Raw genomic sequence first — 25,485 nt, forward strand, 5'->3', positions numbered from 1 at the left:
GTGAAACGACAACACAACAAAAGACGATAAAAACATGACAAAATGGCGACGAAAAAACGTTAAAACAGCAACAAAAAAACGTTAAAACAGCAACAAAAAAAAACGTCAGAAAAGGTCAAAAGCCGTCGAAAAAGTTGTTTGAGCCAAAACCAGCCGTTAAAAGCCGACGTACAGATGATGAAAAGATGGCAAAAAGTTTATGAACAGACGACAAAACTACTGCGCCAAAGAAGCAACAAAAAAGGTTATCATAAAAAGGACAATAAAGAGCGACTAAGTGGATGTAGAAAAGGCGATAAAAAGACACCAATCAAGAGCAACCGAAATCGCCACTTACGACGATAAAACATGACAACAATTCACTGAACCGAAATAAAAAAGACTGTGTAAAGATGCAAGAAAGGCAGATGTTAAGGGAACGTAAAAATGACTAACTGACAACAAAAAAAACGACAGCAAAAGGGAAGACGAATAATTAAAGACAAAAGACTAAAAATAAAAGATAAAAGACGAAAAACCAAAGACGGAAAGACGAATGATGAGAGATGAAACATCAAGAACGAAAGTCGAGAGTTAGCGCGCTTGGAATAATTTAAGTCAAATCTCAAATGTATCATGATCTGATGTGTTTCAAAAACACGTTAAATTACTTCGAATCAATCACTTCAGAACAATACCTATCAAACAAATACGAGAAACAGTGATCACATGGTTAAGTGAAATGAATCCGTGCCTTCTTCCGTGTAAAATGAAATTTTAGTATATCAGAAAACAGTACCAATTGTAATTACTCTACACTTTTCAGTAGAACTGCCAAACATTCATATGTTGCAAAAATGTCGGGTAAACTTTAATTCAAACAAAAATTTGATTGAATTTCGCTTTTTTCCTAATGTTGAAACGAGATTACGACTCTATTTTCGGTCATAAAAAAACACTAACGGTTTAACTATGGATTTTTCTTCAGTAAAGTCTGGCCGCCACAGTTATCTGCAGCTTCGATTTTATTTATTTCCGGTCCAGAAAAAACTGGCAGAATATCCCCGTTCCGATTCATTGGTCGGGCATTACAAATTGATGTCCCAAAGGTAATTGAAATCTCGTGCGAAAACTTCGTCGACGGAATGTAACATATTAAGGTATTTAAACAGTAATTGAAGAACTGTGAATTCTCTTAAACCGATGTAATAATGATATACAGTTCTACGGCAACTTCCTGTGATGCATCCCATGTGGATGTATACATTTAGTTTTTGCTACACAAGGGTGCAAATATCCGCAACGGGATGACGTTCTGGGTTTTTTGGATAAAATTAATGTTTTAGTCTTTAATTAGCCCGCACGAGATCGATTTCATTTCTTGTTTTCAGTGATTAGCGAAAACGTCTTTAGATTAAATGTTCAAATGAAAGATGATGTTCGACTAATCTTGAACTTGTTCAACTAGAAAATATTTGTGAAAAACCCAGACAAAAAAAACTTTATCATTATTGTGCGTTGTGAAAAACCTGCGCTTTTTTTAGTATGTTATCAGGTTAACGCTCCCAGATTATTGCTCGAAAGTCCACCAATTTCAAAATCTCTCCCGATGTCATAACTCACGTCGGTTTATCAGGAGATTTGCCAAACTGTTGATTTTTTGTGCTCCTGTTTTGTTGGTTGGGTGATTTTATTTTTAACCCTAAAACCAAAACAACAGGTCAACATTTTATCTGCTGTCGACAGAACAGTAACAGACAGTGCGAACGCAACTTTAATCACGCTTTTAATAACAGACAAAAAAGATTACGCACACGCACTTGCGCGCACTCACACATGCGCGGAAAGCAAAGAAACTACGCAGAAAGGCGACGTCAGTTGAAGTTGAATTACAAAGCATATGAAGTAATAATAAAAACATGCAATCATTCAGCGAGAATTTAGTATCTGACAGGCGTCTTTTTTATTACACGACCGGTGGAAGCTGTTTTTTCTGATGTTGATGATGTTTGAGTCTCAATTCGAAGTCTTATTTTGTTCTTTAAATATTATTTTATTACCTCTCGGCTTACAATAACTTAACTGAAATAAACTGTCGGCTGGAATGCATCCAAACAATGACATAATTTATTCATCATAATTCTAAGGAATTTAAACTGCCACATGAGTGAGTCACTTACAATAAATAGAGTACAAGCGCAGCGCGCGACATAGCCACTATCAGTAGTGCTTCTAACGGGAGCGGAACTTATGTCATCATTACTGCTACTAATATATCATCAACACACAAAGGACAAACAGAGAAGTTGTTTGCGCGATAATGCGTAGTAGTACTGCATTGCATTAGGGTGACTTTTCCACAAATAGCCTGCCTGATGCTGCATCCTAAAAATTTCCATTTCGTCACTGGACATTGAGGTGGGAACATCATAAAACAGAAGTCGTTAACTTCGTCGGGTACCAGAAAGATAATGCAAGTGCGGTGGAAAATTCCAGAACAAAAGCAATTAAAATGGTCGCTCAATCCCCCCCCCCCCCAAGCAGTTGTTGGAACGACCTGCATCCGATGAACCAACTTGGAAGTTTGTCAAACAAAAATATTCCACCGCTTCTTTCGGTGGCTTCAAATTCGTGTCAATTTCGTCAACTAAACGGGTGAGTTACGTTTGATCGGTTCTCATCACGGCACTGCTGTTGTAGGAATTTTCCACCCGAATTTCGTTATCAGCAGCCAATAACAATGGGGGGGGCTAATAATGTGGAGCCTATCTTCAGTGAGCAAGATTGCGAAAAAAAACTGCTAGCGCTATATCTGAGAGATAGGGATTTATCTGCCGACTTTGGAATGCTTTATTGTTGTCGATTGCGTTGATACTGACCGGTCAGATAATGTTTCAAAAGTATGTATAATCGGACCATTTCTGAGAAGTGAAACTAAAGAAGCCTTGCGGAACAACTTTTCGTACCATTGATTGGTCTGGCTAGGTTTTATTTCTACTTTTCTGTTATAAAACTTTCTCCTTTTTTGTTTGCAATTCTATCGAAAGCTCTGTCTATTTCACGAAGTTTACTAATTTCGACTTTTCCTTGAGTTGATTGTACAATAAAAAAAATCACAATTAAAATGAGACATTGACTCAATGTCAGTTTACGATTTTTTTGCAGAATAAAAGAAAAAGGGGATTTTAATTATGGTGGAAATCAGGCATGGATGAAATAATGATGAAACGCAAACTTTTTCTAGCGTTGGCAATATATAACAATGCATTTTTTCACAATTGATATCGAAATCGAAATGTTCATGCATAATTATTTGGAAAATCGCTAGCGTGGTTCGCCGTAGGCTAACGTTGCAAAAGTAATTAAGTGTCTTTCATACTGAAAACCCATAAAAACAGCAGTTCAAAAGCCTTAAACCAGTCGGAGTGGAACCATGAGAATCCACCGAAAGATGGCCTCGAAAAAAACGCCATAAAACCCAGACATTCGTCGTCTCCAACAAGGCGTCTATGGGCTGCTACCGTTGTTATTGTTGTTGCTACTAGCAAACAGCCTAATCGGTTTTGCAAACAAAACCATCGTATTGCCCAAAACCCGTGCTTGTTGAAAGCTATTCGACGACCGGTTTATCATTCAATGAACGTCTTCTTGTTAGTCCTCATAATGTCTACGTGAAGGTCGTTTCCAGGTCGATCCTCTTCCGGTCGATTAAGACCGGTATTGGCCAATCAGGAAAGGAAATCTAAAGATAAAGTGCTACTGATAAGAAAGCATTTGACTGAAAAAAAGGTTGTCAAAAGAACGAACTTTTGTTTACATTTTTTCATAAGCAGATGGAGAAAATAAGACGTGAGATTTTTGTGTGCTAAGATTTGTAAAATTCGGAAAAAGATGGCCTCGATTTACTTCATATATATTCAGTTGCGAAAAATTGCCCTAATTCCTTTCGCTCAGTCCTAACAACATCTAACCAAACAAACATCAGTAGAGAAAGCATATCTCGGGTACTTTTTCATTTCGACGTATCTGCAAATGAGAGACTCTCTTCGTGTCTCCTCTCTTCCGCCGTTTACGGCGATACTAATGCATTTTGACACATCAGCTTTGCATGAATCGGTTGCCGGAGTCACTAGCTAGCCAAATGTTTTGAAAATTTTGTTTTCAATGCATTAGTATCGCCGTAAAAAGCGGAAGAGAGGAGACACGAAGAGAATCTCTCATTTGCAGATACGTCTAAATGAAAAAGTACCCGAGATATGTTCTATTTTTCTTTACTTTTTTTTCGATCCACCAACTCAAAAAGCGTGGGAGATGAACCTCCACATCACGCGCTTGCTCCTCCTGCGTTCGAATTGATGTTTGGCGTCATCCTACTATTGTTGTTGTTGTCGTCGTCGTGGGCAGTCGAACAACCAACCAACCAACCAACGCTATCTCGCTTACGCAGACGATTAGGGCTGCAGGGTTTTCTTTTTATAAAGGGCTATTTGAAACGTTTCGGATTTTCGGAATAAAAAAGAATCACGTACTCTGCTCAAAATAATAGCTCAATCGGATATTATTTATAGAATGAAAGTCGTAAAATTAGCCTTTAGTTATCCTTTAAAAATTGATGATTTTCTATTACTCTAAATAAATTGAAAATGCATAAATGTGGAAATGGTGATATATTTAAGTTTAATTTCAAAAGTCTGTCGAGAAAAAAAGTCAAGTTTCGATCAAAGATTAGCATCTGCTTCAAGTATTATATTACTACCAAGAAGGCAATATCGTATTGCTGTGTAATCCTTTTTAATTCTTTCCGACGTTTCGACTTTTTTTACGTCGTTTTTTTTGCAAACAATGCCACTCACAGAATCTTATGAACATACAAATGCCAGACATGCAGTTTACATTAGTCTTTGATCTAATGATCTGATATAGTCCTACGTCACCCTTTCGTACAACCCTTAGCGCTGTATACATTGTAGTTTTTTGATAATTTTTTTATAACTCATTAAGTATGCATCTCTGTGAAAAACAGTCTTCACAGAAAATGTGTATTTTAGCATATTGAATAACTTTGTAGAACATTTGAAAGCAATAAAAAAATCGTGTGCAAAGTTATTGAGTATAATTGATTTTTAATTCTGGAAATTGGCTTGAAAAATCGGGGGGCAAAAAAATAACTTGTAGGGCACGAGTTAATTTTTTTTATAAAATCAATTGTGGGCTCTATAGCCCGAAAAACTCGAAAAATGAGTGTACGAGTTGAGTTAGCACTTCTAGCACGAAATAGAAATGAGAATTCAAACAGTGAAATTTTCGAAAATCGGCCAAAAAAAATTTCTTTCGTTTTTGTCTTTTTTTTTCGTAGATTTTTGCATGGAAAATAATATCGTATCTATTAAGAGCAAGAATAGATTTAGTTTTCGCGTTTAAACTTTAAGCAAAAATGCCTAAAATCCACATTTGTTTTGCTCGATTAAAAAATTCTCTTTGTTTTTTTTTACGTGAACGTTACGTGAATTTCGGAATTTACGCGTTTTATTACGCGAATTTCGGAATTTACGCGGTGTTTTTACGCAGTTTTTTATGCGATTTTTGGTATTTACGCGGTTTTGATTTACGCGGGACGTATCCTTCGCGTAAAAAGCGACTTGAGTGTACAGTAACTAGTCGGGTCAAACAGTTAAGTCGATCAGTTCATTCGAGCAATCTAGTCGAGTTCATTCAAGCAGTCGAGTCGAGCAGTTGTGTCGAGTAGTCCAGTCGAACGGTTTATTCGAGCAGTTGAGTCGAGTAGTCGAGTTGAGCAGTTGAGTCGAGTAGTCCAGTCGAGCAGTTAAGTCGAGCTGTCGAATCAAACAGAAGTCAAGCAGTTGAGTCGAGCAGTCAAATCAAGCAGTCCAGTCGAGCAGTTAAATCAAGCTGTTCAGTCAAGCAGTCCAACCGAGCGGTTGAGTCGAGCAGTCGAGTTGGGCAGTTGAATCGAGCAGTCTAGTGGAGCAGTTGAGTTGAGCAGTCTAGTCGAGCAGTTTTATCAAGCAGTTAAGTCGAGTAGTCCAGTCGAGCAATTGAATCGAGTAGTCTAGTCGAGCAGTTGAGTTGAGCAGTCTAGTCGAGCAGTCGGGTCAAGCGGTTCAGTCGAGCAGTTAAGTGGAACAATTGAGTCGAACAGTCGTGTCGAGTAGTTCATTCGACCAGTTAAGTCGAGCTGTCGAATCAAACAGTTAAGTCAAGCAGTTGAGTTTAGCAGTCGGATTGAGTGGCTAAGTCGAGCAGTCTAGTCGAGCTGTTGAATCAAGCTGTCAGTTGAGTCGAGCAATCAAAACGAGTAGTCTAATCGAGTAGTTGGATCGAGCAATCGGATTGAGCAGCTGAGTCAAGCAGCCGATTCGAATAGTCCAATCGAGTAGTTGAGTCAAGCATTTCATTCGAGCAGTTGAGTCGAGCAGTGGAATCAAGCAGATGAATCGAGCGTCGAATCGAACAGTTGAGTCGAGCAGATGAATCATGCTGTCCAGTCTAGCAGTTCAGCCGAACAGTCCAGTCGAGCAGTTCAATCGTGCGGTTAAGTCGAGCAGTAGGGTCGAATAGTAAGTCAAGCAAATGTGTCAAGCAGTCGAATCGAGTAGTTAAGTCGAGTAGTCCACTCGAGCAGTTAAATCGAGCTGTTCAGTCTAACAGTTAAGTCGATCTGTCCAATCAAGCAGTTGAGTCGAGCAGTCGAATCTAACAGTTCAGTCGACCAGTTCAATTAAGCAGCCCAGTCGAGCAATCAAATCGAGCAGTCTAATCGACGAGTCCAGTCGAGCAGTCTACTCAACCAGTTGAGCAATCGAGCAGTCCAGCAGTCGACCAGTGAGGTTACTGAGAATACCACCCATTGCTACAAAAGCATGACGTCCTGTCAGGGACCTGTTTTTAGTTACCGCTAAACCTCCTAGGACTTCCTGTCAGCGACCTGGTTTTCGGTACAGACATAAGCCTATTACATAAATAGAAGATGCGTCGTCTGTGCTTGGGAAGCTGTGAAATCGTAATTCTATGAATTACCTACGCGACAGCATCGAAGCTGCCAAATAAGCCATTTCGAACACCAAAAACCTGTAAGAATGTTCGTTACTTAGAAATCCACAGGTCGTTAGGCAGGAGGCCAGTTCCTGAAGTCACCTTTCAGGCGGGTAGTAGGAAACTAGTACAATTAATTTAACGTTGAATAGAATTTTGCATCGATTTTTGTTCCCTTTTTTTTCAAATAAATATTTTTCACGTGGAATTCGAAGAGTTCTACAAAATAACAGAGACTTCTCTGTTCTTTAGGTAGAATAAAATAGATAGATAGAAAATGATAAAGGGCGAAAGTAACTTCCTTGAGGTACTAAGGTCGAAAACCGGTTATTAGAAAAATAAGAATTTATTTTATCAGAAGAATTTTGTGTTTTCCTAGCGGGCCGGTTCACCGAATTTGAACTATTATTGAATCTTTTCCACAAAAGTACGAAAGAATATATCAGCAATATCATTTGCCACATTCCCAATTTGTGCTACTTCAGCTAGTAGCCAACCAAATATACATACAATTGCCCTCTTCGACTGAGTTGATCATTATTCGCACATCACACAATAGTAACAAGTGCGTCACTCAGCCATGACATTCACGTTGTTGCTGTTGCTGGCTGGCTGGCTCCTCGAACGACCTGTTAATTACCGACAAACTCATGGTGCACAATTTGCCTCCGGGAGGATCCCACTCTTTGCGATAGTAGCCCTGTAGTGTGGAAGGAAAATTTGGAAGGTAAATAACAGCACGGTCCAGTTCGAGGTCACACTGGTTTAAACCAGTTCAACTGCCAAAGTGCAACTGAAATGTGTGTTGTTTACCTTTAACGCGCTATCGGGTGAGTTTAATGCATCTTTTCTAAAATCCCTTACGAGGGAATTAATGCGACAGTGTCAGTAAACTCCTTATCTCAATGACGATGAAGGTGATAAAGCTACATTGTGATTCACTTGTGCGGTTCATTATGCATAAAATCTTTCGATTAGCTAATACTGCCTCCTACTGATTAGGTAGTTGATTGCATAAAATTTTGTTTTGAAATTTTTACAATAATTTCCTGTGCTTTGAACACTGCAGTTGGTGCGCCAACCAACCTCCAATCAACTTGTAACTTTTCTTACCACGTTGAAAGAACAAGCAGCGAACAAGAAATGGGCATTAGAATACGGGTGGTTCAGCTCTTAAGTGGAAAACTACCCTCACTGTCTGCACCAGCTGTGGCCACCTCTGAGCTCCGGTGGAGAATTGGTTGTGTAACATCGCAGGTAGGGCTTGTCCTGTCCGACGGGAAGTATACCGTATTGCGAAAGTACCATATGTTGCAGCGGTGATTAAAGCACGAAGCAAGTTTCACAAGCTCTGTGACAATTATGGTGGCCTACCCGGCTGAATCTCTGCGATAGAAGGTTCATTACGTGATCGATAATTAAATTTTAATCAGTCGATGGCAACCAGAGCGAAACTGTGTCGCATGACGGACGCTCCCTGTCTGAATCGGGGCAATTTTTCTCCATCGTCTTCGAATCGAATCACGGAATTGGAAATTGTGAAGAATGAGCAATTTAATCAGTGCCGATGCGTGCTCTGCGCAGCAAAGTGCAATTTACGCCGTCTGTCTGCTGGTGGCTGGCAGTAATAAATAAAGATACTTCCATGAGCTGGAATTTCTTCATCATTTACTCTGCATTCCGCCCACTATTGGCTGGTGCTGGTGCCGCTGCACGATATGGTCGGTCTGCGAGTAAATGCACTTCTCCTCATCCTACGCATATGGGCGGCTGGCTGGATCGAAATAATGAAAAATGAAACCTACAGCAATCAAGCGTTTTGAAAGCGTTCAGTGTTGAATGCTATGCAATAAAATCGTAGGCACGAGATGAAGTGTTGCTCATAAGTGAATTCTTTCTTCTTTCGTTCCCAAGCTACTAGGGGAATAGCTCTTGCACCACTCACTCACTATTCAGAGTGAACGGTGAATTTCGTTGCATAGTTGCGTCGTCGTCGTCGACGCCTTCGAATGTTGATCCATATTGGACAAAGAAAGCACGACGGCCATCTCAAGGATTATATTCTCCTATTTACACACAGACACCCGGGGGCAAACCCCCGGATGCGTAGGTGGCGGGGCAATTAATCTTCTGACTTCTGAGCCAGAGAAAATACCTAATAAAAACGCGTTGCTAGTTTTGAGGGGGCGCGAGCGCGCGTCGCGGAACAGCTGAGTGGGCGTATTGTCTTTCGACTTGTGCGAAACTACATACTGACAGCTGTGTGTGTAGCCCTCAAGCTTCAAGCGTCAGTAGGGTGACAGAGCAAATCGATATGTAAAACATTTACAAAATTTGTATGTATGTTTTTAATTAAAAGATCCTCTTCGCAAATGTTTATGTAGTAACCGTACTATATCATACTGGCAGTGATCTAAAGTAAAAATCTGCAGTGGTAGTCGCCCCTGCAACTACTTTAGTTTAGGAATATAGGGATAAAAAAAATACATTTAAAATTACAATGAAAAAGTGCATATTAAACGAGTAATAGTGGATCTCTAGAAGCGCCTAGAAAAAAACTGTTTTGCGGTGTACATCATAACTCACAAAAAAAAGCACCTGAAACATACAAAAAAAAACAAAATGCATTTGTTAAAGGAAAAGTTGTTTTAAGGTAACTCCTCTGGGAGGATTTATTTCGATTTGTATCTGTGTTCTGTAGATTTTGAGCTACCGCGTACATGGATTTCAAAAATAGCCAGTGTCAGAAAAACCCGGCCTTGAGCAATGGACGTTCAAATAATTGCTTCGATCGGTGTGTAATTTTGAAACAAAAAAAAGTAAAAAAAAAACCGGGAGAAGTTTATATACTTTTACCAATCCTTCTCTCGTCACCCTTGAATTAAAATGCTTGAAAACCAAAATCAAACCAAAGTATCTTTAAATTTGCGAACATTTTTTACATACCTTGAATTCGGTAACTTCGTTTAACCACAGAGAATGTGGTTCAATGTTCCTCAAGGAAGTCATTATTGACCTTCGTTTTTTGCTATAATCACTGATTACTGATGTGCTTGGAATTTTTTTTTCACGGACTTGACCCAAGAAGGGGCTAATTTTAATTTGACTTGTAAAAATGCACGATTTTTGCGTGGTATTTTCTAAAAAATAAAAAATAATCGCGAATTTCGCGAAGCTTGCATGTTTTTTTTTGACAAATTTCTGCATTTTTCATGGTCGATTTTGTAATGTAAATTGTGGAATTTACGTGGTACGCCAATACTTAAACTTACGCAGTTTTTTATGCAAAGTTCGAAATTATTCGAAATTATTTTTAACACATTTTTTTACGTGAACTTTCCAATTTGTCCAGATAAGAGGGAAGATCGTCGGGATCTCTCCAGGGTAAATCCCTCAAAACTAAGCGAGCTAATCTTTTCTGCACACGATCAATCCGCAAGTTCCAATGGAGCTGGTGCGGGATCCAAACCACACATACATTTTCCCGTATCGGTCTGTACCAGTGAACAGTACAGGGCTCACTACAGTCAGGCAATGAGGATCCTTGAAGTCCTGTCCTATTTTCACGTTAAACTCTAGTTGCTCTACTTGCTTTAGACACGATTGCCGTGCGGTGCCTGTCGAACGTCAACTTTCTTTCGAAGATAACGCCAAGGTCATTAAATTAATCCACTCTATTTAATGCTTACACCCATTAATAGTACACTGAAGTCGCTTTGTACGCGAATGTTGGAATTTACGCGGTTTTTACGCGAATTTCGGAATTTACGCGGTTTTTTACGCAAATTTCGGAATTTACGCGGTTTATTTTTACGCGAATTTCGGAATTTACGCGGTTTTTTTACATGATTTTCGGAATTTACGCGGTTTTTCACGCGATTTTCGGAATTTTTATTAAATTAATAAAATTCGTTTAATCACAGAGAATGTGGTTCAATGTTCTGCAAGGAAGTCATTATTGACCTCCATTTTTTGCTATCAGTGATCAGTGATTGATTACTGATGTGCTTCGAATTTTTTTTCACAGACTTGACCCAAGAAAGGGCTAATTTTAATTTGACTTGTAAAAATGCATGACAAAGCAAGGTTACTTTTTGCACGAATTTGACAAATAACGTGGTATTTTTGCGTGATATTTTCTATAAAAAAAATTGCGAATTTCGCGAAGCTTACATGTTTTTTTTGACAAATTTCTGCATTTTTCATGGTCGATTTGTAATGTAAATTGTAGAATTTACGTGGTTTTACGCCAATTTTTAAACTTACGCAGTTTTTTACGCAAAGTTAGAAACTAACGTTGTTGTTTTAACGCAATTTTTTTACGTGAACTTTCCAATTTGTCCGGATAAAAGGGAAGATCGTCGGGATCTCTCCAGGGTAAATCCCTCAAAACTAAGCGAGCTAATCTTTTCTGCACACGATCAATCCGCAAGTTTCAATGGAGCTGGTGCGGGGTCCAAACCACACGTCGTAAGTTTATCCAGCAAACAGGGCAGACGGTAACAATCCTCTATGCTATGAATCGTCAAATAGATTCTCAAGTCATCGACGTAAACAAGACGACGTCCATTGTCTGTGGCACGAGCTGCGTTATTGAAAAATATGATAAAAAGGAGTGCGCCAAGAATGCTACCCTGCAGCACACTTGATTTGTTTAAGAATGCGGAAAATAAATCCGATCCAAGCTTAACTTGTAAAACTCTATCTCACAGCACAGATTTCGTGACGAACCGAGCGTAAATTTACGTGAATTTTAAAATTTAAGCTTTTAACGAAAATTTCAACCTTTTTTTTTGAGAATTTCAAAATTTGTGTAAATTTCAGAAATTTACACGAATTTTTTACGCAAATTGTGGGAATTGTGTTATTTGAAAAGTTGATACATTTTTTTACACGCAAATTTTAAAATTTACGTTTTCTTTCTACACGAACAACGAAATTTCTGCGGTTTTTAATATAAATTTCTGACTTTACAGGGTTTCTTTTTTCAAATGAATTATGGATTTTTTGCAGTTTTCAAACTATTTTTAAAACCTACGCGGTTGTTAACGCGACTTTTGGAATTTCTGAGTTTTTTTCTTGAATATCAAAATTTACTCAGTTTTGACGTAGGACAACGTCGTTCAGGAATGTAGTTGTTATAAGGAGTCATTCCAAAAAATCTATCTCGAAAAGTCTAATCGATCGGAAAATCTTCTACGCGTCGACCCAAATAGAGAACCCTATTGATTCATGAGTGCACCATTGAAAATTGAGAATAATGAAGCACCGCCCAAATAGGAATTCTGGCTCCGTGAAAAAAGTAACAACTCCGCCCCAACTTGTCGAATCTTTACGACGATTAAGCCTAGACCAATTCGATGTCTTTGCATGGGAAGTAAGCCAGAAAAAGTGACAAAATCCACTCGTCTTAACAACATTTCTTAGGACCGTTATCGTAGACCAATTCTATGTCTGTGTTAGGGAAGCGTGCTAAAAAAGTGACAAGGCCTCCTTGTCCCAACCAGTTTTCTTAGAACCCCGATAAACCTAGACCAATTCAATGTCCATGTTAAAATGTGTTGGAAAAATGAGCTACAGTTGTTGTGTTCGGTTAGAATATGGATGCATGTGTTTCCAGTTTCATTGGAAATAACCCGTTGGCGTGCCATCCTTTATTCGCTCCTAACATCTGCTGTTCTAGCTGCTCATGCGGCATTCTTACCACGTAGCCAGCCCGCTGTAGCCTGTCGTGTTTAGTCGCATCAGATTTATCTGCGTCACACTCCTTCTTCTAACTAGCCACCGAGAATCAAATCAAACGCACCTAGAGCTTGTCAGTCGTCCCGCTTCGAATTTCACGCTTCATGGCCGCAATCGGGAGAATTAGCGTCTTATAGAGCGTGAGTTTCATAAGGTTCTGTAGATTACGGGATTACTGTAGGTGACCGCGCAAACTGTAGACTTCTTCCATAGTTCTAGGGCTAACTGCACTGATGTCGATGTGCATCTGCAAACCCAAGGAGCACTCCAATAGCATCTTCCAAACAGCAAATTCAATAGCTCGTCAGCTTGCCTCAAACCTTAGACGAGACGTGTCAACTTTGCACGAATAAAAACCACAAAAAGTACTCTCAGCAGTGTTGTCAAAAACAACATAATCATAACTTTTGGTCAAACAGCTGGGCAACATGTGAAAAGTATCGTAAGTTTGCTGAAAAGAAAACAAAGAAGCCTCATGTCTCGCCTCAGGTTCACAAACGTGTCCGATATCGGACACGGAGATATATATCTCCGCCGCTATTCGAGTGCAGCACGTATTAGTCTAATCAGATTTGTTGGTAATCCATTCTATAGCAGCACAATCCACTACAGCTCATTTTCTTTAACTGAATCGTACGCCGCCTTAAAGTTTATAACCAAATGATGAGTCTGCAAGTTGCATTCCCAGATCAGTCGCAAGGTAGAACATTAGGTCTGTCCTAGAATGTCTCTCAAAGAAATGCTTATATGCTAGTATAGTTTGTATACATTAAACTTGCACATGTTGGTAAGAAGAAAGTAATAGGACAAGTCGTTAGACCAATCTCGTGTTTTTGTCTTGACCTTTGTAACGATTCTAGACATTTAACTATAGCTTTTTTTGGCGAAAATACAACTACAGAACTACAGAAAAAGCAGAAAAATGTACTTCTTTTATCGTGTTATTTTATCCAGAGTCATTCATGGCATATTAGGGGCTAAGAGCCGGAATCATCATCTCTTGCGGGCTAATTATGATGTCATCATTTTTTCAGCAGTCAATTATAAACTAAGTTTGTTTGGACTCAGTAACGCTGCCATTAGTTGGATGACTGCAGCCATCATTGCCAGCACAAGTAGCTTCGTATAATGTGGTGCTTCCGTAAAGAAATTAATTACAAGTGTCACTGGCAGGGAATTTTTACTCCTTGAACTTTTAAGCAGATGACGAACTCTGGAAGGAAAAGCAACATTAATCTTTTCCTCGTTGATTAATTCCTCATCCTAAGGCAGAAACTGTATGTTGTCGAACTATAACTGATCATAAAACAAACTTAAACGTAATGGCTCCAGATTATTAGAAAATGCTTGTGTCTATTAAATTTTGTTTGTAGAAAAAGAAAAGATACCGATCTTTTCACAAACAAGATCCGGTTCGTTGCAATGTTTTTTCGCAGTACGAATTTCACTGACACATGGTGTCGTCGCACACGCTTAACCAGTATGCTATTGATCGTCGTCTGTTAATCTAGAAAATTAACTTTTGCCGCACGACATTCAAATAGTTTGTGGTGAAAAAAAAACCCTCATATTCCAACTCAACCATCAGCTCGTATACCTGTAAATTCAACGCTAATTACTACTCATTATTATCAACTCAAAAGGTGACCTCACCTCGAAAGTACCAATGAAAAACTGAAAAAACGCGCGCTTCGGCACATTACCAGCGTTATCAGCCGCAGAAAAAAAACCGGCAGAAATGAAGGCTCGCTTTCGCCACCAGACCAGATAATTTGCACACGAATGATCGCCGATTTCTGCGGCACAAAATGCCTCTATCATTGCAAGATCACAGCACGAGGCAAAGTATTTTTTTGTCAAAAAGAAAAATCTGCAAATCACGCATTTAGCTTGTAATTTTTCTTAAATCTTGAATCCTTCACTATTGGTCGGAACAAAAAATCTCTAACCTTGGTGACGTTTTTGCTTGCTGAAAAGACAAGCTCATTATTCAGTGGCACTTTTTATAAGTACAGACACGTACATAAGCGAAACAAATAAATCATCCTCTTGAACGCACGGTACCATACTTTTATATGGTTCCACGAATAAAGTATGCACTCATCGCAGTCACTTATCAAAATGTTGAACTCATCCAGTTCAACGTTATCAGCCCAGCGCTGGCGCTGTAATTAATCTGGTGCCTTGCACCTGCCGCACGTGTTTCGCATTGAGCTAATCCAACTTTTGTTCGTTTCCTTCCACAGTGAAAAGAAAATCATCGACTTGGACAAACCGATGCGGTGCGGTGCCTTCGTGGATGCCTCTCGCGTAAAGCAGTACACCGAGGAGGATTTCATCCTGCCGGAGACGCCCCCGTTTCACTGGCTGCTACCGAAACCGAAGGACGACACCAGTTCGCTGAAGAGCGGTACCGACGAGGATCGCCAGTCGATCAACTCCCCAACGGCCGACGAAAACTCGTCCACCAACGCTAACAACAACAACACCGTCACCAACCTCAACAACGTCAACAACAACAGCAACAAGGGTTCGTTCGAATCGGCCGGAGCGATGAACTTCCGATTGTCACAATCGCCAAAAAGTGGCGACTCGTCGAATGCGGCGAGTGCCTCTGCGACGGCAGCAGCCATCGCCGCTGCGGGCAACCCTCCGGCAAGCGGCACCAACTCGGGCTCACCACCGGCTTCGCTAACCAGCGAGTTCCGCCGGTCGTCACGGTGGTCGATCCAGAAACCCGAACCGGATGACGAGCGGTTGCTGAAGGAACTGGTGAGTGCACAGGTTTTTTTCGCCAATCTAAAATCAATTCATTTTATCAGTTATCATTTATAGTTTGCTGTATGAATTTATGTTTCTAATTTTAATTTTATTTTCATCAATTTTTACAAAATAAAAATTTTTTATTGCATGAATTTTGAGTCCAAATTTTACGACTAATTTGCATGAAAATGATAATTTACCTCACCCATCATGCATGTTTTGTTCAAACATGTCTCTTGAAAGAGTTAATCCGAGCATCGAACTGTTTTTTTCCCTTTTCCAAAACACAAAAACAAATGCAGCAATTCCCATTTGCGGTCGGTCACTCCGCGATCAGCGACCTGGCCAAATTCTACCGCGATTGTACCCAGGCACCGCCGCTGCAGGCGTTCAACCAGCTGGCCAGTGTGATTTCGAACGTCGACGGTGAGGAGGCCGCCAACGCGGACGACGCCGGTCGGATACTGATCGAGGCCGACGATGACGACGATGTCGACGAGATTACGCGACAGCTGGAGCAGTTCGAGACGTCGCTGCCGGTGTTCGAAACCCTGGTGACGTCCCTCTGCCAGTCGGTGGACAGCAATTCCAACAGTTAAACAACCGAAACCGGGCTGGACTAATATACTTGCCTGAGACTGAAGGAGACGATGACTGGACAGATGGCCAGCCAGCCAACCAACCAGCCGGGGTATGAAGCAGAGAGAGAGCGAGGGAGGGTTTTTGGGAGCGTTATAGGGCGCGATGTCTTTGGCAGTTTTTCTTAGCAGTTTAAGAAAAAAGTCGACTGATTGATGATATTCATCTATACACACCAATGTTTAATTTTGTTTGTTTATTTTTTATTTGTTTCTTTAAGATTTAGGAAAGGTAGCGTAAGGTAATCGTAAAGGAAGACATTTATTTCAGTTTTTCGGGAAAGGATAATTGTGTATTATAAAGTAGCTGATCAGGCACGTAGATAGCATCCTAGGACATACAAGAATCAATTGCTGTAAATAATTTGGAAAAGGGCCTTTTTTTAAAAAAAGAAAAAATCGCTTTATAGAAGCAGTCATTACTTGACAGGATGTTTTATACGGAAAAGTAAGGCTAGAGAAAAATTACTATTAAGTAATACACAATGTTGAATGCAGAAATAACGAAGTTCCTTACGTTTTGTCGCTTTTTTCGGTTCCAAACAGTTAGTATACATATCCTCAAAGTATTTATGGGATTTTATTTTGGGCAAGAGGATTGTTAACTAATGATTTTAAATTATCCCGTAAGCGAAGCCATTCTTAAATTTTCTCCCAAATCTTATCGGTATATTTTTAGAGCGCGCTTGATTAGGTAGAGCAAAACCGACTAATTGCATTTTGAGGGCATTCGTGGGACGAAAACTGGCAGATAGAGTGTTTCTTTCTTTGCCAGTTTGCGTCAATTGCTGTTAAGAATGCCTGCTCTATTTGAAAAATCCTTTTTATTATCGGCTTTTCTCTTCTTAACAGCGTCGTAAGTAATCCGTAAGTTTATATTTTACATTAAGAGATGATATTTTATCCCCATTTTTCGTCTTACAAGGATAGATTAAGGCAAAAAGCTCTATTGATTTAATTTGCTACATAACCATTGTTCTACATAACTGCTTGAAAAAGCTTCTATTCTATTATTTTGCGTCGATCGAGTATTAGCAAACGTTGAGACGATAAAATCGATCAAGACACCAAGCTTTATTTTCAAAATTTACATTCTAATTTAACACTCTATTTTCAAGACTGAGTGGAGTTATTTTTTCTTTAACTTAAATTGTATAGTCAAAATTGGCAATCGAAACCATTGTATGAAAAAAAACTAAAACGATTTAAAAGACGCAAACTGAACGGTCTGATGCGAAGAGAAGAAACGTTTCCTTCGTTTAATAAATTAATCAAAAGTACATATTTATTGATGCCTGAAATCAATGTTTGATTAGAGTATTGTTGCGCTGTTAAATAATCAAAGGTTTGAAATTTATTTTGTCTATATTGCTTATCATCTATGAATAATAAAACATAATTGGAGGAAATCAATCGAGAGTAAATATCCAAAGTTGTTGCATTGTAGTCGGAGAGTAGAAGGAAACGAAATAGTGCTTTATAATCATTAAATTAAAAAACTATGCAAATTTTGAAGCTATAGAAAGCGCATCACCATCATTAAGCATATAGCTCTAACTGTTTCTATCAGCCATAACCAACCGGAATCCCGTAAAAAAAAACTGTCGACCCAACAAACCATAGAATTGTGCATAACGAACGTATCGGGAAAAGTATGTTTAGTTTCTGCTGCTACACACTATCCTCTATATACACATATAAAATACATAACGAACAGTTTCAAAAAAGGAAAAGAATCATTATGCCTACCTTCCAAAAGAATGAACATTATTCGAAAAATAAACTCACATCACTTTTTGGTTAAACAAACTCACACGCCGAGCGTTGTAATGTTGAAAGAAAAGCTCAACCATCCGGAAGTTGTGACACTGTCCAAGTGAACATTTTTGGGAATTCTTAGCTGATTTACGGATGCTTTGCCAGCAGTTCGATTATAACCCATGCTAAACCAGGAATGAGTCAGGTTAGTAAAGGAACTCGGTATGTATTATATAAATTCAACAAGGTTCTAAAAGTTGTAGAAAAGATAAAATGGAAAGATCTTAAAACCAGGCGAATTTTTAGGATTGTATCTCATCCCTTCATCTGCCTTGCACGTATGTAAACAGCAGGGAAACATGGCTTTTGATTCGATTTGAGACAATATTGAAGAAAGCAAGCAATCGTCCAGAAAATGAATTCAATCCATCAATTCAGGGCGCTAAAGAATGGATTCCGGTCTTCAACAAGGAACCCCACGCATCTACCAGAAATTGTAGCTGTATTTAATGGCAGTTTTAAGTTGCCTTCACACACGATTTAGAGGTATTTATATGGCTCAATAATTTCTATAAATCGTAACTTTTTCAATCTAATTTTCTCTGTTCCATTCTAGGAACTTTCGTTGGATCAAGAATTGAAAGGTTGAATATCGAAATAAAACACCTGATCGTCAACTCCGTGTACGAGAAAGCCAACAGAAAATAGAGTTGCATTTGGAGTACAAGTCTTTTCCGGGCATAGCAGAAACAGTTGCACTAATCTTGGAAAAATAATTGGCACCTGTCTAGCGAACTATTCACAAGAAAAATCAAAGGAGCAACAAAAAGGGGGACGACAGAGACAACCGAATGAAACAACGAGTACTTTCGCGTCACAGGACGGGGCACACCAGATTCACCCATAGGTACTCACTTCATAGGTCTCGGTCCACGAAAAAATGCGATTATTGCAATGTACCTCTAACAATCGAACATATTCTAGCCAATTGTGCTGACTATGAAACACAACGCCAGGATAACAATATAACAACATCGATTTGAGATACCTTGTGTAATGACCAATCGGTTTATCAAATTCCTCTGTAACATAAATTTGTATGATAGCATTTAGAATTATTGTAACTTAAATTACTGAACAGAGGCGAATGCACAAAAGTGTAAAACCTCTCAAATAAAACAACAACGACTTAAAAACTTATAAAATACTGGAATAAATGTGTTTAGACGAGTAAATTGATAGTCATTCTAAGTAATGAAACGTACTGCAAGAGCGTTTTCGCATCAATAATTCTATACCTCATCCGAGCGTCCCATCCCAGGGCGTCCCGAAAGACTACAGAACAAAAATATTGTTCAAATTCCCGATAAAATGCCTCGTATGCAATCGGATCCTACGACGTAAAACGTTTGCGTAACTAAAAACAGCGGTTTCTCGGATGAGATTACTGATGCCTTTTTTGGAGCACCTGAAGTTGAAATTCGGTTAAATAATGGTACAACGACAATGGCGTCACTGTGGTTCCCATAGAGTGAAATCCGACCACTATCCCAGAGTTAAGGTCATTTGAGTAATACTGGGCGATTATGTAGGACAAACTGAATAGGAAGGAGTAACTGCAAGCGACGATAGAGAGTTTAAGTGAAAGTGGAATTTGGCTGGAAAAGTTCGAGTAATGGACCTTATTATAGTGCGAACTAATGCTGTGACAATGATCTTACGATAATCATAAGACCCAGTAACGCATATTCGATACATACATTTAAAAATTAAACACATAAAGCTGTTTCAGTTCCTGATGGGTGTTTGACTCAGGAACAGTATACAGAGCCCATTGTAGCCTGTCGCATTTGAATCGGTTCACAATATCCGCGTCTTTGTATACTTGATATATTTCATGATTCATGCGCCTGCGCCACACTGCTTCGTCTAATATGCCGCCAAGAATTGATCGCACTATCTTACGCTCAAAAACGCCAAGAGCTCGTCGGTCGCTCTCTTTTAACGCGCACGCTTCGTGGTCGTAGAGTTAGAGTACCACCAGGAGAATTAGCGTCTTATAGAGCGTGAGTTTTGTACGGAGTTCTAGGCTGCGGGACCTCAGCTGGCTACGTAATCCGTAGAAGGCCCTGTTGGCAGTCACTATTCGTCTTTTAGTTCACGGTTCACATCACCACCGCAGTTCCAACACCCGAAGGGCTACCACGCTCTCTACCAGCCACATATTGCTCAAAGTCCCTAAAAAGGATACCTAACTGAATGCGGTAACTGCAGGGTGGCCACGCATTCGGGAAATGCGGGAAAAAGTCGGGAATTCAAACCTGTCGGGAAAAATTCGGGAATTTATCAAAAGTTACCCTAAATCGGGAAGTTATGAATTGAAGTGCCAACGCCCAACGTTCGTTGACAAAATATTACCTGGAGGTATTGACAGTCCTGTCATCCTGAGACAGATAAATATGCACTCCCATCAACGAAAACTTGTACCTGCCGGAACTCTCCTTAACCTGCAAGGACGAACTGCAACCTGAGCGTGATAGTAAATATCTGCTAGTAAAGCGCTATATGTGTCAGTTTTTTCGTGACTGCGATGTGTGGAAGGTTATTTAAAAAAATCTCAAAGTTATCTGTATTTTTTTTTTCAAGAGATATTTTGTTCCCACCACCGGTAGTACCAGATTTATCGGGAATCTCAATAACCGCTAAAGTTATCAACTACCCTTCTAAACATGCTTTCGCTCGAACATTGACTTGTCGTACTATGTCATCGTTTCCCTCAAACACTTGAATTACCATCCACGATGAAAACTGATTCTGATTTTCGATCCATTTTGATCTCCTTTTTAGGGTAGGTAAATATTCTTTGACCTAACATGTCCACATTTGATTAGCCTGCAGACCATTTGTAAGCGTCCGGTAAAGCATCTGCATAGCAAACAGAAATGCCCACCATCATGCCCACATCCTTTACAGTACCACGCAAGACATGATTAGGTGTAATCGCCTCATTTTCTGGTGAATTTTGTTGGCGATATACCGACTAGCGTGAAATAATCATATCCTTTGCCTCGGATAGCGACGTGAGAAAATCCATCAGCCTTCTACCGTTATCTAACGCCTTACAATTTGTTTTACCGAATGTACTATGCATTCCCCGTCCATGTGGGAATAAATAACACTTTACAATGGGATAGGTAAATGTTTATCCTGCTTCATTATAATTTCGCTTTATTTTCTCCAATTCATGACTTCCGACAAAATTTAGTCTGAATTTCCGCGATCGTTGATGCATTTCCGAATTGCCATTAGGCATCAAGCAGATGAAAAGTGGCACTCACCTTATCCCCCATCGTCGTCTTACGTAAACTTCTACTGACCCTAAGTGTCAAACTATAGTTTACTACAAAAGTTCAAATAATGGACAAAGCAGTCAAGTCTCCCAACAAAAAAAGTGTCCGACGGGTGTAGGTCGATCTGAATGGACTGAATTCCTGGTTCAATCATGCTGATGATGCCTTCATAAAATAGGTATAGTCACTCGCAACTTATCTCAAAACGGTCGCTGGATTGATTCGGGCTTAGATTTAAGTATTTTATTATGTTTTTGGGTCGATTTATACACTACTATTGGCTGACTAACTACTTTTCAAGCTGCTCAAAAAGATGAAATATTTTCCTCGCAGGTAAATCCGAACATCTACTCTATTGGACAGTTGAAGTACTGCGTCCATTATTTTGAATTATTGTGATAATCCCCGGTTTTATCTCACGCATAAAGCTTGTTTACCAAAACTTGAAGTGATAGGATTGCAGCTACAATGAGACAGATGTAAATCGGGGATAACTTGGTTTATAAAACTAGTTAGCTCTGACCGGTGATGCATCGCAGGTCTTCGTAGATTCTAAAGTTTGCGTCTTTTAGTGCTCCACAATTTTAGAGAAAAAGTTTCGAGATTTTACTCTCGACATTACAAAAACGACAAATATCTTGTACAAAACCAAGATTTCGAAGACATTAATTATCTGCTTGTACAATATCGTGTCACTAGACCGGCAAACAGGCTGAGATCTTTCTTAATCAGACTCAGCAGCTTTTGAGTCAACTCAATGCACGGTTGTACGGTTGTATTCTTGATTATTCTTGATTCTTGATTAACGTATGCGTTAAAAAATGGATTTTTTTCGGATGGTGATAAAAAAGAACTAAGACAGGTAATTGAGTTTGATAAATTTTCCGTGGAAGGTAGTTATATTAGCTTACTTGAAAAAAATTATGCCTTCGACCTTCCGACAATTAACCGGAACATTCGCCATGGCGGACGAAAACATGCGTGTAGACATGTTTTTGAGTTCTATCTTCGTTTTATTTATCAATTCGTCCTCAGTTTTCACGACAAAATTGTTGGAATAGATCTTACGCTTCGGGTTTACCCAGAATTTCTCGATGGGACGCAGCTGGGGAACGTTGGACGGGTTTGCCGACTTCAATATTCAGCCGCTCCATCTGCTCCAACGATCGTTTCGAGTAGTAAGCCGACGCCAGATCCGGCCAGAACACCGCGTCTTCGTCCTTATGATATTTCTTGATGAGCAACGCAACTTTCGGCAGGCACTTCGTATTATAAGCTTCCCCGTTCACGGCCAGTTCGCAGCTAAAGAAGAGCGGCTTTGACATCGTCTTGTCGCTGATTGTCAGCCACAGCAGCACCTTCTTGGGGAATTCGGTGTGTGAAATGAACTTCACCTCGGAGCTCACTTCCTTAGTGGGGGAAGTAAAACAAAAAGTGCCCTGTCAGTCGTTGCCATCCAGGGTGAGATAGGTCTCGTCGTCCATCGTCACCGCCACGTCGCGATTTGCCGTTAAAATCATCTTGACCATTTTATTCAGTCGCTGCCGCTGCGTCATTGCCTGCAGCTCCGAGACCAGTGGACCGGACTGTCGCTTCCTGACATGTATGTCCATGTTCGCCAGGCACTTTTAAACTGTTTGGCCGGTTGCACTGACCTCCTGCACCGGCCAAACACGCGCGGCGATGTAGTCACTTTTCCCTCGGTCTTCCTCTTCAGCATCCTTTGGAGCTTCTTGTCGCTCAGACGTCTGCCTTCCGGAACCGGGTTTTCTTTTGATGCTCTGATTGTTGTCCAATAGTCCAATAGATGTTGTAGATGCCGGAACGGGCGTATCCGACGTCCACAAAGTGCCGCACGATGACCGTTTTCGACGTGGCGGGGTACCGTTCCTTGAACACGCACACTTCTGAATGGAGTAGCTTCAATGTTTTCGCCATCACGGTTAGAGTTCGACTGATAGAGCTGTAGATTTTTTGCAAGCAAGCTAATATAATTACCTTCCATGGGAAATTTATCAAACTCAATTAACTTTCTTAGTTTTTTTTTGTTACCACCATCCAAAAAAAGTCCATTTTTTAATGCATACGTTAGGCAATTGCCATAACTTTTCGGTTTTTCCATTGTTTCAGCTCATTCTACAGTGCTCAGTTATAAATTTCCTAGAATGGATCTGGGTGAATAAATGGAAAACTAGCGCCATATCCAGCATGTTGGAGTTCATTTCCTTCTACACTTGTGTAAACTTTATTCTATCAGTGAAAAACGAAAAAAAAAATCGTCGGGAAAAAGTCAAATCCTATCGGGAAAAAGTCGGGATTTTTCTCCGAGGAGTTGTGTGGCCACTCTGTAACTGGTGTGGTGTGGTGTGGGGTGGTAGTTCTGTTTTTTATAGAGACTACCTAACTTGTATTTTTAAAGAAATAGAACGGATTTTAAGGCGGCGTACGATTCGGTCGAACTAAATAAGCGGTGTCAGATAATGCTAGAACATTGTCTTCCGACGAAACTAGTTAAGCTGATTCGTGCGACGCTGGATGGATCAAAATCTTGTGTTAGAACCGTTCGACCGTTAGGCCTCAGCCTCGTGCTTTTGGATAGAAGCACGATTGTGAGGAACGCGTTGCTCGACCCACAAATGCTGATACCTGGATAGAAGCAAGGTGATGCTCTCTCTAACCTACTTGTTCCGGGTAGGCAGGAAAACACAGATTCTTTTTAGCGTAATGCTTTAAGCTGAAATGTATATCATCATATATTTTGATACATATAATATTTCGTAGTGGTATGTTAATTTTACTCACAAATTCTGTACGCGATTGTATTTAGCTATCCGAAACAATGGGTGCACCGGAGACGATAATTACTCTGTAGTTGAAAATATATGTGTAAATTTTATGCATTTTTTGATGGAATATTGAACTACAACCTCCTTTAGAGCACAATTACTAAATTGAGAACTTGTTTAACTAGCAATTGGCGACCGTAACTTAATCCGCGTTCAACGCGGTGCCGCGGGTCTACAACTATTAATATAGAGAAATTCGATTATTTGCCTCGAGAACACTATTTATAGCTCTTACCGACGTACTATTATTGTGAACTTGCTATTGTATAAATTTATACGAAAGAATTATTTAAGTAACTTAATTACTAGCTTCTGTACTCGAGTTTCGCGCTACTTATGAAGTGAATTTTATCTCTCTCCTCACTTTTCTTATCAAGTTAGACTTCTGTTCGATCAATAACGGCCGTTTTATCTCTTCGCCTCAGCTCGCTATAATCAAGGGTTGCATTCGTTGGTCAAGGTTGCCAAATGGGCTGCTGTAGTGGCAACACTACTATTCAACATTGTCTTAGAAGGTGAAATGAGAAGAGTAAATGGAGAAATACACGGAACTATCATCATTAAATCGCACACGCTTCTTGGCAAATGAGGTCGATATCATCGAAATCAACTCCAGTGAAAAATCATACTCAAAAATCTAGTTTAGACTGATAAGAAGACAGATATGCACTAGTGAAGGCATTTACAACCTTTCAATTAATGAATAACGAAGGACAGAGACAATTCGATCCTTGAAAAAGACTGCAGTCGAAACATTGGAGTGAATTAAAAATACCAGTTTCAATTTTGGCAATAGACTGAAAAAAACGGAAACAGCGTAATAAAAACTTGTTGGTAGGTGCTTGGAACCAGGATAGGAGAAAAATACCGATTCAACGCTTTTTCAATGCCGCTGCACCAACTTGACAGTAGCGGGACTACAAATTAAGCAGGTAGACGCCTTTAAATATCTTGGTAGCCAGATTACTTACCCGATGGTGGTACCAAGACCAAGTTTTTGACGTAGGACTACGTCAAGAGTTTTTGATGTGGTCGGAAGCAAAAAATTTCGCTGTCAATTTTTTGTGTGGTTTCCGGAAAAATTGTTAAATAAATATCGAATAACTATTGAAGCAAGCAGTTTACGAAATAAATGCAGGATGCACGAGTCATTAAGTTTTTTAAATAGTATCGATGTAAGTTCGGTGTAAATCTCGCGCTGGAACGGTGCGAACTTGCTGTTCAATTAGTTTTAGAGATGACCATGAAAACAGTGACCTAGTGACCTTGAATAAGAAAAATCAAACCCTGTCGGCGGTGCTCCTAGTGGGGTCAAACACCACCACCGATTCCCGTTCGACAACCTGAAGTCAAAGG

General features: G+C 39.7%; 1 protein-coding gene across 2 annotated transcripts in view; it reads left to right on the forward strand.

The window, feature by feature from the left end:
- Window positions 1-17,984, forward strand: part of LOC128738234 (autophagy-related protein 13 homolog) — a 123,584-nt gene extending 105,600 nt beyond the window's left edge. For both annotated transcript variants that reach the window (XM_053833223.1, XM_053833224.1), the window contains exons 4-5: window positions 15,021-15,546; window positions 15,840-17,984. In XM_053833223.1, the coding sequence (XP_053689198.1) occupies window positions 15,021-15,546; window positions 15,840-16,136 (823 nt within the window). In that variant the 3' untranslated portion in view covers window positions 16,137-17,984. The remainder of the gene's footprint in view (window positions 1-15,020; window positions 15,547-15,839) is intronic.
- The last annotated feature ends 7,501 nt before the right edge of the window (window positions 17,985-25,485 follow it).

The sequence above is a fragment of the Sabethes cyaneus genome, chromosome 2, assembly GCF_943734655.1.
Source record: "Sabethes cyaneus chromosome 2, idSabCyanKW18_F2, whole genome shotgun sequence".
Lineage (NCBI taxonomy): Eukaryota > Metazoa > Arthropoda > Insecta > Diptera > Culicidae > Sabethes > Sabethes cyaneus.